This window comes from Podarcis bocagei (genome assembly GCF_964188305.1).
Source record: "Podarcis bocagei genome assembly, chromosome: 17".
Classification (NCBI taxonomy): domain Eukaryota; kingdom Metazoa; phylum Chordata; class Lepidosauria; order Squamata; family Lacertidae; genus Podarcis; species Podarcis bocagei.
The window spans coordinates 40,544,293-40,563,276 of record NC_138143.1 but is presented as its reverse complement, the minus strand read 5'-3'; the positions used below and the strand labels follow the sequence as shown (position 1 = coordinate 40,563,276).

The 18,984-nt window shown below is 46.1% G+C and overlaps 1 protein-coding gene across 1 annotated transcript; it reads left to right on the top strand.

The window, feature by feature from the left end:
- The first annotated feature begins 472 nt into the window (after positions 1 to 472).
- C1R (complement C1r) lies at positions 473 to 17,313 on the top strand. The gene is made up of 11 exons (XM_081176408.1): positions 473 to 631; positions 2,414 to 2,654; positions 4,721 to 4,913; positions 6,568 to 6,708; positions 7,905 to 8,101; positions 8,805 to 8,952; positions 9,039 to 9,160; positions 12,669 to 12,747; positions 13,476 to 13,613; positions 14,948 to 15,022; positions 16,279 to 17,313. Coding segments are annotated over exons 1-11 (2,172 nt in total). The 5' UTR covers positions 473 to 629; the 3' UTR covers positions 17,115 to 17,313.
- Positions 17,314 to 18,984: the final 1,671 nt, after the last annotated feature.

The following is an 18,984-nucleotide window of genomic DNA, read 5'->3' as shown; positions in this document are numbered from 1 at the left end:
AGCCTGAAAGTGAGATGAGAGCCGCAACACCATAGTCGCCTGCAACTGGACTTAACTGTCCAGGGGTCCTTTATCTTTTTTACCTAAAGACTGGCGAACTCCATGTTAACATGTCCCAGGGAGGTTACTTGTATTTCTGTTCTTCCAAGCTCCCCATTTCCCCGAGCAGTGAGACATTTCAGGGGAGCACTCCCCATGCTTTGATTTTCTTTGGAGGTGAAGGCACCGGAGATGTTTTTTCTGAAAGTGTTGCTTGAGGCTGTCCGCTCCCACATCTGATATGGGTTGGAGCTTTGCAAGGCTCACAACCTTTGCAGTTAAGGCACAACTGAACTGTTTGTGCAACAATTTTACTCCTCTGGAATCTGATTGTGAAAGCTTCTGTCCATCACTCCATCTCTGTGGGGACAGCAGAGGGCAGCAGAACACAGCAGAAAGGAAAACACATCTCTTGCCCAACTGATTTGGAAACCAGTTATCTCCCCCTTCCCTCCCTCTCAGCAAGGTCTGCCCCAACTTCCCCGAATCACGGCTTAACAGGGTTAAGTGTTGTTGAAATCTGTTTGCTGCTCCCAAGCACAGACCACCAGAACGGGAGGGAGGAAGAGAGTTAACTCAAGTCTGCAAGCATGTGAGTGTTGACTGTGCGGCGAAGGGAGAGGGTGGCATGCGTAACGGTAGCAAAAGGATTCGCTTTACTCTGGCAAAGCCTGGGGCCAAATCTAATATCCAAAGACTATATTACAGTGTCTCCATTATCAAATGACGCTGGATGCATGGACAAAGCATGGTGTCTGGGGCAGCTGCCAGATGGGTGCTTGTTGTGGGATGAGTGCTCTTTGTGCACGCAGATTTTTTCGCAGTGTGCACCCGACTTCATTGGCATCAAAATGCCAGCCTATATTTTGTCCCCATTTACTCTTTCTGGGGAAATTTCAATAAGGTTTGAAACAACAACAACAACAACAACAACAACAACAACAACAACAACAACAACAAGGTATTGCCAACACCCCCTTTGCAATACAGTGGTACCTCGGGTTAAGAGCTTAATTCGTTCTGGAGGTCCGTTCTTAACCTGAAACTGTTCTTAACCTGAAGCACCACTTTGGCTAATGGAGCCTCCAACTACCGCTACACAATTTCTGTTCTCATCCTGAAGCAAAGTTCTTAACCCGAGGTACTATTTCTGGGTTAGTGGAGTCTGTAACCTGAAGCGTCTGTAACCAGAGGTACCACTGTATCTGCATGGCCCACTTGCAGTATTAACCTCAACTGGAAACCCCCAGGGAAGTGACCTATAGAGCGGCTTTAAAGGAGTGCAACTTTAGTCTAAAGATGTCTCTAACCTGGCATGTTCTCAGTCTGCTCTAGTAGCCCCCTGAAGAGGCTGGCACTACCATTTAGATGCTTCTCTTATCTCAACAGGGTGGTTCTTCCAAGACGCTTTGTAGCCACAACCACACTAGTCAAAGCAGGGGTTGTACAGACCCAAAGCCTTTAGTTCTTGCGAATGGCTGATGATTTCCCTCCCAGCCCCTTCTCCAGAAAGTTTGTGGCCTTCAGGTCTCAGGAGCTGTGCACAGAACATACTCAGAGAAATAGCAAAAACAAAAGCTGCTGCCTTGAGAGTAGTGGAAGCAAAACTAAGAACTGCACAAGAGGATTGTGGCTTCTCGCTAGGCCTCAGTGCTGCCTGCAACTCTTCCTCACTGGTTCCAGGGTCTCTGAACAGATGTGCATAGCCATCAAGGACCACCGAGTGCATGATGCTCTCTTGCTGTCATGCCAATTCTGAGGGATCCAGGTCTTTAACTCTCTAGTCAGCGTGGCTAATGGCCGGGGTTGATGGGATCTGGAAACCAACAACACCTGCATTGCCAAAGACTAGCCACCTCACATTTAATGGGTGCTGATTTACGCCTTTTCTAGAAAAAAAATTAGGACCCTTTTTAGTGCAGTTCCCAGCACATCCATAATTGTGCTCAAAGATTCAAGACCCAGTTCAATATCTAGCCCACATAACGAGTTGTTTTATAGTGTGACTATGCAATCATCACTACCGCACAAGTGCAGAACTGAGAGCAGAATTCACCAGTCTGCTAAATATAAGCATCTATTTTTTCCCTTTTTTAAAAAGCAAATTTTTAGCCCTGAAGGCTACACATATAAGATTAAAATTACACAGGGAATCCCTGGTGTAACATCTAAATCACGAATAGTATCTAAGCCAGATATTTAATATGACTTAAGATCACAATCTAGCTCCTTTGCCATCCAGTGACTATCAGAAACAGATGCAAAAACATTTCAACGTAAGCAGATTTTTCATAGTGCTGAATGTGAGGGTCTTTAGCACCAAGTTCCTTTTCCTTTTGGTCTTTATTCTCAAATGTGTGCGTTGCGTTTACAGGCTCCCCCGACTCCTCCAACTCCTCCTTCTGCAGGGAGCTTTCGTCTTTGGAGCGGTCAATTCCACGCCAGCCACAAGGAAGCTCTTTGGGGAGGTCAGGTCCCCCAATTACCCCAAGCCGTACCCAAACAACAATGAAAGTACCTGGGACATTTCTGTGCCAAAGGGCTTCAGAGTGAAGCTGAATTTCTGGCAGTTTGATCTGGAGCCATCTGAGGACTGCACTTATGACTACGTCAAGGTGTGTGTGTGGACAGAGCCTGGGATGCAGAGGGGGTGGTAGAGGAATTGCTGCATTTCCAAGTGGCTGAATCTCCATTTTGCATAGCTTGGCCCCACAAGTCTCTGCTCTGTTATTATGTTTCCCTCTCTCCCCAGGGTGTATGGGGTATTAGGGGTGGAGCAGTACCTCACCACACGGGTGGCGCTGTGGTCTAAAACACAGAGCCTAGGGCTTGCCGATCAGAAGGTCGGCGGTTCGAATCCCTGTGACGGGGTGAGCTCCTATTGCTCGGTCCCAGCTTCTGCCCACCTAGCAGTTTGAAAGCACGTCAAAGTGCAAGTAGATAAATAGGTACCACTCCGGCGGGAAGGTAAACGGCGTTTCCGTGCGCTGCTCTGGTTCGCCAGAAGCGGCTTAGTCCTGCTGGCCACATGACCCGGAAGCTGTACGCCGGCTCTCTCGGCCAATAAAGCGAGATGAGCGCCGCAACCCCAGAGTCGGCCACGACTGGACCTAATGGTCAGGGGTCCCTTTACCTTTACCTCTAGTACCTCTGCTGGGGGACATGATGCACTCCTTCTGGGGCAGTTTGTCCTCCTTTGGTCCCCACCCTGCACTCAGCTCTCACCTCCTAGAAGCTGTCAGCATGTGACAGCAGCCACACCCCAGCAATGGCTTCCACAGGCTGGCTAAACCAGGTGAGGGTAGCTTAAGGTTACCAGATGTCCCTGTTTCCTGGGGACAGTCCCTGGATTTACAAATCAGTCCCCATACAAAATCCTATCATTCCTACTGAAGTTGAAAAGTGTCCCTGGATTCATTGAAAAAAAATCTGGTAGCCTTAGGGTAGGTGGTGAGTTAGGGACTTCCCCTGCATGCAAAGACAGGTTCTGGTGGATTGAACAGATGAAACTAATAGTGGGTCCATCGCTCAAGAAGGCGGTTTCTGCATGTACCGAGGAGGGAAGTGAGGGGCAGATGGAGCTCATCCACCTGGGAAGGTGGCTCATCTAGGAGAAAGAAAGCTCTGATCCTAAACCCCTGCTGCCTAGCAGGACATCTTCAGGAGAAGAAAAGGCTAAGGAGTAAACCTGTCAGGAATGAGCCAGCTCCCAGAGAAGATTTGCAGCCAACTGCAGAAAGCAGCCAGGAACAGAGAGGCTTAGGTGTTAGTCAGACAGGAGAGAGCCGGCAGCTGCAGACTTCGGCTCTTCCTGACCTTGACGAACCGGCTGTTAAGACAGTAGCTGAGAGCAGGCGGGAACACAGCCAAAGCTCCCAGGAAGAGGTTGGAGCTGATCCACTCAGCCCTAAGAGTCTGTGAATGGGAGGGCTGTTAGATAGGAAGCAAAACAAGAGACGTAAGAGTCAGAAGTTCAATTTCTTCTGTCGCAGCCGGAAGAAGTCTTCAGAAGGGTCATCTTGAGTAATGATGCTAGAGGCTTTGTCAGAGCTGCCAGAGCTATCTGTTTGCTTTTGCAATAAATCCCCCTTTACCTATGCCTACTGTGTTATCAAGCTGGGAACCTGGACTCCTGACAAAGCCCTGCACAAATCCAAAGTGGATGGCGCCTTGTAAGCCTCCTTCCAGCAACTCCTGTAGCCAAACTGGTGCCAAACGTATTGCTCTGCTTTCCTTTGGACCACATCAGCGAGACCAAGAGGGGGGTCTTCTTGTCAGGGCAGCCCAGGACCTCCATCGACACTGCCCAGACTTGCACCCAGGAGAGGTCACTTTGGTGTTGCTCAAGCAACAGTTTGACTTCACCCATGGAGGTGCACTCCATTGTCTCTCGAGACAGACGGATGTCAACAACCTACCTTCCAAGGGCCTTTTCCTCTTTTTCAAACCGCAGGCCAACATATAGCAGCAGCACTGTTTTTTTTTAACCCACCCCCCAGTTTCAAAAACAATTCACCACAACACGGCGTCCTCCTCAAAGAGACACCACAGCTTAAGAAATGGAAGCCAGAAACCCACTGGGTTTGGGTGCATGCAGACCTAGGGATGAGGTTCTTTGGATCTTGGTCAATTAAGACCACTGTTTCTAATACTTTCGCCTCCCCTTACTGGGTTCTGGCAGATCACAGCCAACAAGAAAGACTTAGGCCGGTTCTGCGGCCAGCAAGACTCAACCACCGGCAACCACCCTAGAGGCAAAGAGATTTTGTCGGCTGGGAACCGAATGCGGCTGCTGTTCCACTCCGACTTCTCCAATGAAGAAAATGGCACCAACGTCTTCTACAAGGGCTTCCAGGCTTATTATCAAGCAGTAGGTGAGCATAGAGCCTCCATTCTCTGCAGAAGGGGACTGGCAGGGCTGATGCAAATGATGCCAGTGTGACTACAGCCGTACCTCGGAAGTTGAACGCCTTTCGACTCGAACGTTTGGGTTCCCGAACGCCGCAAACCCGGAGAGGGAGTGTTGCGGTTTGCGAATGTTCTTTGGAACCCGAACGTCCGGTGCGGGTTCTGCAGCTTCCGACTGGTTGCAGGAGCTTCCTGCAGCCAATCGGAAGCCTCACCTTGGTTTCCAAACGTTTTGGAAGTTGAAAGGACTTCAGTTTGACTTCCAAGGTACGACTTTACAGGCAGAGGCCTGACTGGGGAGTTATGGACAAAGCTTACTGCTGTGAGTAGGGAGGGGTCTCTCAGTATAAAGTGGCCCCCCTGTGTCAGGTGTGTTCAGACTACCATCCATTGTGCTCGCACTGCTGGTTTTCAAAGCTGCATGAACACAATAGCAGGCACAATTCATACTGATCCTGTAGTTTCTTGACAAACACTGCTGTTTGTTGTGGGGTTTTTTTTCCAAACCAGCTTCAGTCTGACTAGAATTGTTTTAAAATTTTAATTTATGATTTTCAATTTTATACATTTCAATAATTTTACTATCATTTTAACATTTCGAAACTTGACTTCCTTCCCCCTCTTTCTCCAGTTCCTTAAATTTATTTTTTAATATTTTCTGCATATTCCAAATTAACTTAATCATTTGTTCATCAACTTTAAATGTATACTCTTATAAAACTGCAGGTTATTACAATAATCTCACCAATGTTCTTCTCTGTTTACAGTTTGTTTGTAGATATTCAATAAACCATTTCCATTCTTTTATTAAAAGTTTGTTACCTTGATTTCTTTTTTTTCCTGGTAAGTTTTGCCATTTCTGCGTATTCCATTAGTTTTTGTATCCATTCTTCTTTCATCAGGACTTCTTTCCATTTTTGGGCAAATAACATTCTTGCCGCTGTAGTCGCATACATAAATAAATTTCTATACCCTTTGAGTAGTTCTGTCCCTATAATTCCCCAAAGGACAGCTTCTGGGTTTGTTTGTTTTACAAATGTTATTTTAAACTTCTTTTTTCAATTCATTATATATCAATTCCCAGTAAGCTTTAACCTTACTAAAGGTTAAAGGTCAGTCTGACTAGAATCACAGAGCATAGCATCACAGAAGGAGCGTCTCCACCTCCATCATTCTGCCCGGACACTGAGGTCCAGCGCCGAGGGCCTTCTGGTGGTTCCCTCACTGCTAGAAGCCAAGCTACAAGGAACCAGGCAGAGGGCCTTCTCGGTGGTGGCACCCACCCTGTGGAACACCCTCCCACCAGATGTCAAAGAGAAAAGCTACCAAACTTTTAGAAGACATCTAAAGGCAGCCCAGTTTAGGGAAGCTTTTAATGTTTAATAGGTTATTGTATTTTAGTGTTCTGTTGGAAGCCGCCCAGAGTGGCTGGGGAAACCCAGCCAGATGGGCGGGGTATAAATAATAAATTATTATTATTATTATTATTATTATTATTATTATTATTATTATTATTATTATAGAAGGGACTCTGAGGGTCATCAAGTCTAACCCCCTGCAAACCTTTAAGCCAAATTAGTGTATAAACCTTTTCTAACTCTCGTTGTGGGATATCCCCAGACTTGGATGAGTGCGCCCTTGAAAACGACGTCGAAGATGGCGCACCTCGGTGCCAGCACTTCTGCCACAACTACATAGGGGGCTACTTCTGCTCTTGTCAGCCCGGCTACCGTCTCCAGAGTGACCAACATTCCTGTAAAGGTAAGAGGACGAGCCAGGCTGTATGCACACTATACCTCTGAAACACATTTGAAGCACATTTCCCTCTGCAAAGGATTCTGGGCACTGTCGCTGAGGCCTCACAGTGTCACACTTCCCGGCAACCTTTAACCAACAGTGCCCAGAAGTCTTTGAGGGAAACAGTGTGCTTTGAATGCACGCTGTAAAGTTATTGTGTGTATAGTATTGCAGAAAGCTAATGGGTGAGAATACGGAGGGCTGCTGCATTATAGTGCTTATGGAAAGCTGTGGTCCAAGATGTCAGCCGTTCAAGACTAATCATATAAAAACAGAAGAAAACGTTGAACATTAAAAACTTGCCTGTATTGGGAATGTTTTATTACGTGTTTATATGTGCTGGAAACTGCCCAGAGTGGCTGGGGAAACCCAGCAAAATGGGTGGGACATTATTATTATTATTATTATTATTATTATTATTATTATTATTATTATTATTATCATTTTCTTAAGTAAGCCACTCTCTCTTGGCCTCAGTCTCACACCTGCAATGTATAGAAAATGGTAGTGGTTTTTGCTACAGTGTGGATGTAAAGATTACTGTAATCATAGCATGTGAAGTATTTTGAACATGGCAAATGCTGCACAAATGCTCGACATTCCTGTTTTAGCCATGTGCTCCATACTGAAGATAAAACTGAGTATGGATTAGCTACCTTCATAATCCCATTTAATCTGTTGCATTCACAGTATGGGTCATCGGAGCGACAAAAGGGGAGCTTTTCCTGCACTTTCAATCCGTGTTGATATAGGTGAGGTCTATAATCTGTGTTAAGGGACACGGGTGGCGCTGTGGGTTAAACCACAGAGCCTCTTGGGCTTGCCGATCAGAAGGTCGGCGGCTCGAATCCCCGCGACGGGGTGAGCTCCCGTTGCTCGGTCCCTGCTCCTGCCAACCTAGCAGTTCGAAAGCACATCAAGGTGCAAGTAGATAAATAGGTACTGCTCCGGCGGGAAGGTAAACGGCATTTCCATGCGCTGCTCTGGTTCGCCAGAAGCGGCTTAGTCTGTGTTAGAAATTGTGGCTACAGAACAGGGACCGATCATTCTTCCAGTTGAATAGTGTGGTGAAAGAGAGAAAAATGGACCACCTATAAGGAAAGGATGCCTTGTGGGTCCCTGGCTTTCAGCAAACCTTATTCTGCTTCCTTGCCCTGCAGTGAATTGCAGCAACGAACTGTTCACGGAGCAATCTGGGTACTTGTCAAGCCCTGGTTACCCTCAACCCTACCCAGCCGATTTGCGCTGTAACTACAGCATACGAGTGGAGGCAGGCCTGATCATCACACTCAAATTCCTGGAGCCTTTCGAAATTGATGATCACCAGCAAGTCCGCTGTCCTTATGACCAGCTCAAGGTATTGTAGACCACTGTACCCCCCACCCAGCCCTGCTTGCTCCAAATGGATCATAAATGAGGAAAGAGGGATGCTCCAAAATGTACAAACATCTGCAATCTATCTTTGAAGTATCTAGTTCTCAGCATGTGGAATAAAGAAGTCCTGCTCTTTTCTTGAAAGCCGTTTTTTGAATAGACCGAGAATGTTGTTCTGTATGTTCATTGCCACCTTCCCCGCAGGCTGGACTTCTTTTGGAAAGAGAAATCATTAGAGTGTTTTTGAAATAGCTAATATATTCGCAAATACCATTGTTCAGCCCGGACACTAAGCTCCAGCTCCGAGGGTCTTCTGGTGGTCCCCTCACTGCGAGAAGTGAAGCTATCGGGAACCAGGCAGAGGGCCTTCTTGGTAGTGGCGCCTGCCCTGTGGAATGCCCTCCCATCAGATGTCAAAGGAATAAGCAACTACCGGTATCTGACGTTTAGAAGACGTCAGAAGAAGGCAGCACTCTTTAGGGAAGTTTTTTATGTTTGATGTTTTATCACATTATTATTATTATTTTTATTATTATTATTATTATTATTATTCTGTTGGGAGCCAGCCAGATGGGCAGGGTACAAATAAATTATTAGTAATAGTAGTAGTAAGTGTAGTGCTGAATAGCGTTCACACTCGTACGGCCAGCAAATCCTTTGCTCCCAAACTCTCTGCTTCTCCCCAGATCCAAGTTGGTGGGGAAGAGGTTGGTGAATTCTGTGGCACAACGTCTCCAGGAAGCATCGAAACCAATGGCTCTTCGGTGGACGTCCTTTTCCACACGGATGATTCAGGATACAGCCGTGGGTGGAAGATCCGGTACAGCACAGAAAGTAAAGTATCCCCATCCAGCAGGCGGAGATAAATGGTACTCAGCCATCTGCCACCGCTTCCTTCATTCCTCTCTTATCTTCAACAGGAGTCCCTTGCCCACAGCCTGTTCCAAATGATGAGTTCACCATCATTCAAGACCTACAGCCATTGTATCAATACCAGGACTACTTCATTGTCAGCTGCAGGACTGGATATCGGCTGATGGAGGTGGGACTCATTTATCTAGGGCTGCGGACACATTGAAGCACATTTGCCCCTCAAAGAATTATCGGCACCCCAGTTTGCCCCTCATAGAGTTACAATTCCCAGCAAGCCTTAATAAACAGCAGTGCCCAGAACTTTTTGAGCAGGGCAAGGAAGAGACTCCACTTCTGACACCAGTGTTGCAAGCCACACCAATCTCTGCCTAGCAGTGCACAAGATTTCAGGGGGTCTTGGCTCTCCATTGGTGTCTGTGTTCTTATGGGGAAACTAGGCACAATGGCAGTGCAGGATTAAACCCTGTAGAGACCCCTAGGCAGTCAAAATCTCAGGAGCCCCCTTGCAAATTATTTCCTAATACGTTTTTTATTTTACCAACCAACAATTTTAATAAGCTAAATCAATATTATTTTGATCCATTGTTGCGAAGGCCCTAAAAGGCCTCCTCTGTGTATTTGGCAATCTGGCACTGCAAAAATGGAGGCTAGTGTCTTAATAATATATGGCTTATTTTACACTTATATGCAGTGGCGTAGCGTGGGTTGTCAGCACCCGGGGCAAGGCAAGTAATTTGCGCCCCCTAACCCGTGGATTTCCGCCCCCTAACCCTAACCCCCAGATGTTGCGCCCGGTGCGGCCGGCCCCCCCTGCACCCCCCACGCTACGCCACTGCTTATATGCAACCTTTAGTCTTCAGTCATAGAAACACAGAACTGCAGTTGGATGGGACCAACTAGTCCAACTCCTTGCAATGAAGGGGCGCACAGCAGGAGCACCCCTAATGGTGCCAGCTTATCTTTACGGCAGCACGACCAGCCTCCTTTTTGTTCTGCAACCTGTCTTGGTCTCCAGGGCACATACAAGCATGATTCCTTGTGTGACTTCATCAACACGTAGGCTGGCACACACTTTGGACCTTTGCCCAGGTGAATTAACTCATCACATGCTAATTGCTGATGCTCAGAAGTAGGTTTACACACATGAATCTCAATTACATTAGCGTAAACGCTTATTAAACACCTCAAAACCTTTAGAGAAGGAAAGAATGTGCTTTGGATGTGTTTTAAAGGTATAATGTGTACATCGAGTGGCTTCTCCATTACTTTAGCTCTCTGCCTTCTAAGCCTTTCCCTCCTCTGATGACTTCATGATCCCTCAGGCTTTGGGTGTGTGTGTGTGTGTGTTTTCCTCCATTCCTAAACGCTTCTCTTCCCTTTTACATCTCCCAGTTTTTATCCTAGGAACAGTTTAAGGAATATGTCAGGGCAAGAAAAACATCTGATTCAACAAATATTTATCTCCCAAAGGCATCAGCACTTGTGGATCTGATTAAGGCAGAAAGAGATGTGACGATTGCATAATTTCTGGCCAGCATCATGAATAAGTGGGGAAATCGAAAGTAGAGCAGAACAAACAAGCAGGCCTGAAACTGATCCAGTGTTCAGCCCCAGAATTTGTTTTGGCAGTTATGACTCAGCTCTGCCAGGATCTAAAACCGCATTTCCCCAACCTGGTGCCCTCCAGATGTTTTGGTCTCAAAGCAGAGATGATGGGAGATGTTGGGAAAGGCTGGTTTAAAGTAGCAATGGTGAGTTCCTTTAAGCATGTCCAAGGGGATTTCCCAAAACATGCTAAGCCTCCAGCGCCCTCCACACTTACTTGATATCTAGGGTAGCAGGGTATTCAAGGCAGAGGGTGTGGATTCTGTGCAGAGTTGAGCATCAGAATATATATATTGTCAGGGAACTGCCATCGGCTCAGGGGCAAGAGGTTAAAAGCCGGGTGGATTACAGAGAGCCCCCAAAGATCGTGGGAAGCAGGCGATGCGGTGCCAGGACACCTTGCCTGAGCAAAGTGGGGAGCAGAGAGGTTCTCCGTTACCCACGCCCTCCCTGCGCAGTAGGCTTCCGCGCCAAGAGGGGAGGCACAGATTGGGCTCCAAGAAACTACTCTGCTGGGGAAGGTTTAAGCGCCACCCACTCACAGATTCTGCCAGTGAATGAGCCAGCCACGGGAGAGTGGCGCTCTGCACAGAGAAAGTTTATTTTGGCATCAAAAGCAAGGCTTCACAGCCGAGCAGGGAGGCATTTGCCTACTTGCTCTCGAGCAACCCCTTGGTACCTTAACACACACACACACACACACACATATCCACAATGAAAATAAGAAAAACTGCCACCCAGTGATCCTGAATCTGAGGTAGAATTTTGAACAAATTAACAGATTTTTAAAACAGTGTTTGCTATCTTAAGATATAGGTCTTCCACCCACTGGCCAGGATCCAACAGGTGGGTCATGAAGCCATCCCAGGCGGGGCGCAGCAAAACTGTTCCTGTCAATTTGGTCTCCAGCTAAGGTTGACCAAGCCAAAGGAGCACTATATGTAGGAGCCTGAGCTAGAACACATTGCTCATTTTATCAGTTTTCATGAGTGCTGCAAAGTGTCAGGAGAAAGGCAAAACAAAACAAAACAAAATAAGAAAGATAATTCTTGTCAACTGTAGCTTGTCAGCTTGCCTTCCTGGAGCTATGTCTGATGTGAGGGAGCTCTCTGTGGCGCAGGGACACTCTGTTCACCTCTTAGGCTGTTTTTATGCCTTCCCAGACTTCTCTGAAAATGGAGGTGTGCCGGGGGCTAGAATGCTGAAAAGTTCACTGTGGTGGGTGGGGGGGGGGTTGTGTAGTGGTTACAAGTCTTTTCTATTAAAAACAAAACAAAAAACACTGCTTTTCAATAGCTTCTCAACCTTTTGACTAACAACAAGTGTACAAATAATTGGTTTTTGTTTAGTAGTAATGCTATAAGAAGTTTGGGGACAGGAGAACCTGAGACCAGTGTTAGAAATTCAGATATATAAGCTAGGCACCAAATGGCTCCTTAATCCAAAACTGAATGTATAGTTGCCACTCTTATATTTCAAATGATGGACTGGCTGTGATTGATTCATCTGGTTAGTTCAGATGGCAACCTTGAGCCAGGGTAAGAGCTTTGAGAACGTAAAGAAGAAAAGCTGCTTGATCCAGGGACTGTCCACATATCTATTGGCCTAGTCCAACTGTTTTTTCTTAATGGTGACACGGACAATTCATAAATGCAGGGATAGCCTTCCCAACTATGAGCAGGGCGGGGGGTGGGGTAAGTGAAGTCAAGTGACACAACAATTAGCTATGACATCGTCCACTTCTCCTGCTCAGGCTGCACAAAAAACGCATTTTGGTTCCTGAAATTCATTCTGATTGTGCAGATAAAATATAGCTGGTCGATTTCTACAGGATGTGCTATTAAAATTCTCGTGGCCGTTGTCGCATACATGAAGATGTTTTTCAGCTTTTTTGGCAGATCTTTCCCTACAATCCCTAACAGAAATGCGTCAGGTTTTTTAACAAATGTTAAATGGAACATTTTCTTCAATTCGTTCTATATCATTTCTCAATTTTTTTTAATTACCTTACAATCCCACCACATATGATAAAATGTTCCCTCTTTGTCCTCTGCCTTTTTGTTTTTGAGCAGGGCGACAAGCCACTGAAATCCTTCACCGCTGTCTGCCAAAAGGATGGGACGTGGCACCGCCCTATGCCCCGATGTGCAAGTGAGTGGCTAGCCACAGATCTGAAGTGCCGCATTTCTTACCATAAGACGCACCTAGTTTTTAGAGGGGGAATGCAAGGAAAAAAATATTCTTTAAAGGGAGCGCTGAGCAGAGCCTCCCGCCTGCATTCGCTCCATAAGACGCACACACATTTCCCCTTACTTTTTAGGAGCGGAAAAGTGCATCTTATAGAGCGAAAAATACAGTACTATTAAAAGATGGCAAGTTGCCAATGATTTTATTCATTTATTTTAAGGTCATTTAGTTGCTAGAGGGATGGGGTGGGGGGGCAGCCTTCAAATGCCAAAACATCTAGGGCTAGGCCTGTTCCAAAGGTCTAGGCCCCTTCTGCACTCAACCTTGGAAGCAGCATCAAATCTCTTTAAGCAGTCGTGGCTTCTTCCCCCAGAGGGAAGGTTTTGTGAAGGATGCTGATAATTGCTAGGAGACTCTTGTTCCTAAGGAAAAGCTGGACATTCTGGGATCAAATCAGAAACTGGGATGGCACCTGTAAATCTGGGACTGTCCCTGGAAAATAGGGGTGCTTGGAGGGTCTGTAATCATTTCGCCATGGGTGGGAAGCCATCTTGAGGGGTGTGGGGGTTTTTTTAGTAGGCAACTGGTAGCAGGAAATCACCACTGAATGATTGTGACCCGGCTGGACTTTGAAAGGATTCCTGAAAGAAATATTTCCTCCCCTTCATTTATTTGTCGAATTTGTCTCATAGTTGTGAACTGCGGCGAACCGAAAAGCCTGACCAATGGGGACTTCAGCTATGAGTCCCAGCCAAACAAAAACGACTACCTGTCAGTTGTCAAGTACAGCTGCAAAGAACGCTATTACCGCCTTTTCAGTAATGGAGGAGGTGAGTCCTGCTCAGCACAAACTGTGCCCCCCTCAGTCCCAATCCTTTCCCATTCTGTCTTTTAAGCATTGCTGAGAATTGTATACCTGTGACAGGTAAAGCTACGGTTCCCGGGAAAGAATGTGCTTTGTGTTATGTACTGAAGTTCTCACCCTGGGCCAGCAGGGGGATACTGTAGATAGTTATGCAAATGAAGGATCGAAAGTGACATTCAGTGATTGGATAGTTTTAGAAAGTTGCTACAGTAACGTTGTACTGGAGCTCTATATAAGCAGGCTGACTGAACCCTTCAGTTCAGTTCAGTTCTGTCCTGGCCTGTGAATAAACAAGAGCTGTTGAAGAATCGCTGTGTCGTCTGATATGTTCACCCACACCTTAACACTTTGAATGTGCTTTAAAGGTGAAGTGCGGATGCAGGAATTCCCCTCCATTCCACGAGGGGCCTCTCAGCCATGTTCACAGCCATGTCACTACGGGATTCCACTTTTGTGGCATCTGCGCATGGAAAATAATTGCCTCACAAAGTCTGCATGATCACATTAGGGCAGCAGCACAGGGTGTAGCTCTGGCATTACTGTACTTACTGTACTTTTCCGTTTTTAAGACTATTTTTTAAAAATTTAAAAATCATGCTAAAAAGTGGGGGTCGTCTTATACATGGGTAGTGCATAGGGTGGACGTTTGATTGGTTCCTGCCGCAGCTGTCAGCAGCTATTGTGCGTGTTATTGGTTGCTGCGTCAATGGGTGATGTTGATTGGCTGACGCTCGGGCATTTGTGTGGGTGATTGGTAGCTTTTGCTGGTGATGGGACAGAAGGGAGGTGGATTTTGTGACGTGTGCGGGTGAGCTATTTTTGGCAATCCCTCCTTAAAAAAGCTCAACAACTCGGTGCCATCTCCCCCCCCCAATTTTCTTAAATTTGAGTCCCCCAAAATAGGGGGCATCTTATACATGGGGGCGTCTTATAGATGGAAAAGTATGGTACTGTGTGGCAGAAGCTGCAAAAGCAGAAATGGGTCAGTTCTGGGGTGGGGGTTAATGCTATTCTGCATTAAAGACACAATAAAGGTGGGAAAGTAGTTAAGGCAAGAGAAGCAGTACAACTGCTGGGTCTTTGGGAGCTGAAAAATAATAATAATCACAAGTTGCTGCAGGTATGTGGAGAGAGAACTGAATTTGTGATTGGAAAAAATGAGAAACTGAGAGAACTGTTCCTTCCAAGAATGGCTCCTTCCATCCCAGCCTGTGCCCTTACAGAGCCAAAAAACCAAGGTGTTTAAGCAAGCAAAGTTTATTCAGACTGTGCTCTCATTATTCTGGTTTCCTTCCTCAGATATATATACCTGCTCTGCTAAGGGGTCTTGGGTGGACCAAGATGACCACGAGGACATCCCTGTGTGCCTGCCAGGTAATCGGCACTCTTCCATCCTCCTCCTCATGTTGTCTAAAAACAAACAAACCAGGCAAACACTGCAGAAAAGAGCAAGATAGAACATGAGGTTAAGGGAGAGGAGGGAGAAAAGATGGGATCGAAAACAGAGAGACAACAGCCTGATGGTGAAGCACGTTCTCTGTGCCCTGAGGTTCTGAGGTTCAAGCAATTCCTGGTTAAAAGGGATCTTTGCCAGGGATGGGCGATTTATTTTGTTGGAGTGGGGAGGGGGGGGAGAAACAGATTTTTGTGTCAGGCACTCCGTTCCTTAGTGTCCCGAAGATTAGGTTCCTTCAGGTGAACAGTCTGCCGAAGGCAGAGGCAGTGAGTAAGGGTGGAGCCCACAGCTCAGGTGAGAAGTCAAAGCTAAAGCTGAGGGACACCGTTGAAGAGGCGAGAAGGATCAATGAACCATTGACTAGTATTTGATGTTATTCTGCCTCTAGTCCTGGTGTTAGAGTTTACCCATCATGAAAAGTAGCCATTTATAGCCTTATCCTCTACAATTCTATGATAAAGCCAGTGCTTTTTTCCCCTTCTTCTAAAAAATGTTTAAGGGCACTCTCATTTTGAATCAAGAAAATCACCATTTTATAGTTCAAATCGGGGGAAATAAATACAGTAAATGGACAAAAGTACAAAGAACATGCGTTACCTCATATTACACAGCTGACAGCTCACAGTGACTTCCACATTGGCACGAGGTTGTGTGCACTAACATCTTCCCGATTCCACACATCCACATTCCACACTGCTTCACACATTAAACGCTCGCTTCCATCTGAGACTCAGGAAACACCGTGACAGGAAATAAGGCTGCCATCGGGGTTAGCAACGGAACTGATGATTCACCATGCTAGAGAAGAAACTTAAAATTTTAGTTTCTTCTCCCATTAGAGTCACAAAATGTTTAGGGGTATGTGTACCCATGAGTCCCTCCCAGAAAAAAAGCACTGGATAAAGCCACACAGCTTATGGTGGGGAATGACACAGTTTAACAATGCCCTGTTTAAGAAGAGTATGTTCTCTTATCTGTCCTGAATCTCCAGGTACTGGGCTAAGTGTGTTAATAATAAGAGCAAATGCTGGTGGGGAAAAGCTGATTATGTGGGGAAGGTCTGACATGTTCTGTTAAGAGCGAATGGAAGCATTCAAAATAAGGAGATGTCACGTGGGCAATGGGAAAAGGCAGGAGGCTGTCGCCTTTCTTGACCATATTGTCTCTCTTGCAGTCTGTGGAAGACCGGACAATCCCATCCAAATAACCCAACGGATTATTAATGGCCAAGAGGCGCCAAAAGGCAGCTTCCCATGGCAAGCGAAAACATACACCACCGGACGTGGAGGCGGGGCATTGCTGGGTGACCGCTGGATCTTGACCGCAGCGCACAATTTGTACCCCAAGCTGAGCAGTGCATCTCGGATGGCTCAGAGCCCTGAGCTCTCTGAGGTGATTAAGAAGACTCAAGTCTTCTTGGGACACACGGACGTGGAGGAACTCGTAAAGCTGGGCAATCGCCCCGTCCGTAAGGTTTACATCCACCCAGCGTACAACCAGGGCCTTCCGGAGAACTTTGACGGGGACATTGCCCTTCTGGAGCTGGAGGACCCAGTGACACTTGGGCCTGACGTGCTGCCAATCTGTCTCCCGGATCCAGGGAACAGCACCTTCTATGTTCAAGGATGGATGGGTTATGCCAGTGGCTTTGGAGTAGAGAAGAACATCCTTGCTTACAAGCTAAAATACGTACCGATTCCAGTAGCAAGGCGTTCATCCTGTCAGCAGTGGCTGAATGGGCAGAAGATTGACGGCCGGGACCCAGTCTTCACAGAGAACATGTTTTGTGCAGGTTCCCCTCACGAAACAAAAGATACCTGCCAGGGCGACAGTGGGGGGGCTTTTGCTGTGCGCGACCCACAGACTAGGCGCTGGGTGGTCTCAGGGATTGTTTCTTGGGGCATCAATTGCGGCAACGGCTATGGCTTTTACACCAAAGTCATGAACTACCTGGACTGGATCAAGGGCATAGTGGGGAAGGATTGGGTCTCAATGCAAGGGTCAGATTAACATATTGGAATGTAAGCCTCCGTTGCGATTCAATGGAAGCTCCCGCTCCCGCTGTCACCTCCAATGTATTGTTTCATAGCTCCCTCCCAGGAATGAATAAGTAGGACCTTAACTGACGGTTTAGCAAATCCTCTTCATTAATCAATCTAAGGTTTAGCTGGCTGATATAACAATCAAATAAATGATAGCTTGTTTGAAACCGTGTCGATGTTATAATCGCTAAAAGATTTCTGTACTACTTGCTTTAGTAATGGACAGATAGAAACGACGTATTATATTCCTGTGTCACTATCCGCAAAGGAGCACAGTATGCCTTTGATTACATCCTTGTGCTAGGAAGAATGCTAGTTTCTTGTGGTTAATAAGGCAGCTGTAGAAGTTGTCCGTGGATCCAAATATGTCAGGCAGGGGTGGCTGTCACAAGGGATAGTCATGGGCACTATATTCAGGATCAACTCCATTCTCCAAAGGATGGTCGAGAAGCCTGAATCTGACATCCTCTCCTCCCCCATTTCTTTTTTCTTTTATAATATGTTTTATTGAATTTCCACAAATTTCACATAAAATTCCCATACATAATAATTTTTCTTCTGTTTTATCAACTTCCCATCCCATTTTCCGTGGTGTTTTTTATACTTATTGCCCCAACTTATCTTCACTCTTCTATACCATAGCCATAATACAATAGTCTCTAGTCATTTCTGGTGTTCATAGTTCAAATCCTGCTCACAAATCCATCACGTTATAATATTTCTTTAAATAGTCCAAAAAGAGCTTCCATTCTTCCATCCTCCTCCATTTCTTAGACTCATCTAAAATAAAGTCATTGCCACCTAGCAGTGAGTTTTACACTAATGTTGGCAGTGGATGAGGAACAAGAACAAAAAAAGGCTGGTGTGTTTATTCTGCCTTTAACAGGAGAATGGCCCACAAAAATTAGCAGCTGATACTTTTCAAAGTTTGGAGGAAATCATTCCCTGTTAATGTCTGCAAGCTACTATTAAAGGCACAGCTACCGTAGCTAGTTCAAATGTTGCCAAGCCTACTTCACTTTTGGGGATTCCTGGGTTATTGCATTCAAACACCAGAGGTTTAAGTGTAGAACATCTCTAACCACTTTTGAGCTCAATCCCACCGCCCAATACAGTGGTACCTCAGGTTACATATGCTTCAGGTTACAGACTCTGCTAACCCAGAAATATTACCTCGGGTTAAGAACTTTGCTTCAGGATGAGAACAGAAATCGTGTGGCGGCAGCACGGCGGCAGCAGGAGGCCCCATTAGCTAAAGTGGTGCTTCAGGTTAAGAACAGTTTCAGGTTAAGAACAGACCTCCGGAACAAATTAAGTACTTAACCCGAGGTACCACTGTACAAATAAAATGCCTTGATTCATAGAATCATAGAGTTGGAAGAGACCACAAGGGCCATCGAGTCCTGCCAAGCAGGAAACACCATCAGAGCACTCCTGACATATGGTTGTCAAGCCTCTGCTTAAAGACCTCCAAAGTAGGAGACTCCACCACACTCCTTGGCAGCAAATTCCACTGTCAAACAGCTCTTACTGTCAGGAAGTTCTTCCTAATGTTTAGGTGGAATCTTCTTTCTTGTAGTTTGGATTCATTGCTCCGTGTCCGCTTCTCTGGAGCAGCAGAAAACCACCTTTCTCCCTCCTCTATGTGACATCCTTTTATATATTTGAACATGGCTATCATATCACCCCTTAACCTCCTCTTCTCCAGGCTAAACATGCCCAGCTCCCTTAGCCGTTCCTCATAAGGCATCGTTTCCAGGCCTTTGACCATTTTGGTTGCCCTCCTCTGGACACGTTCCAGTTTGTCAGTGTCCTTCTTGAATTGTGGTGCCCAGAAC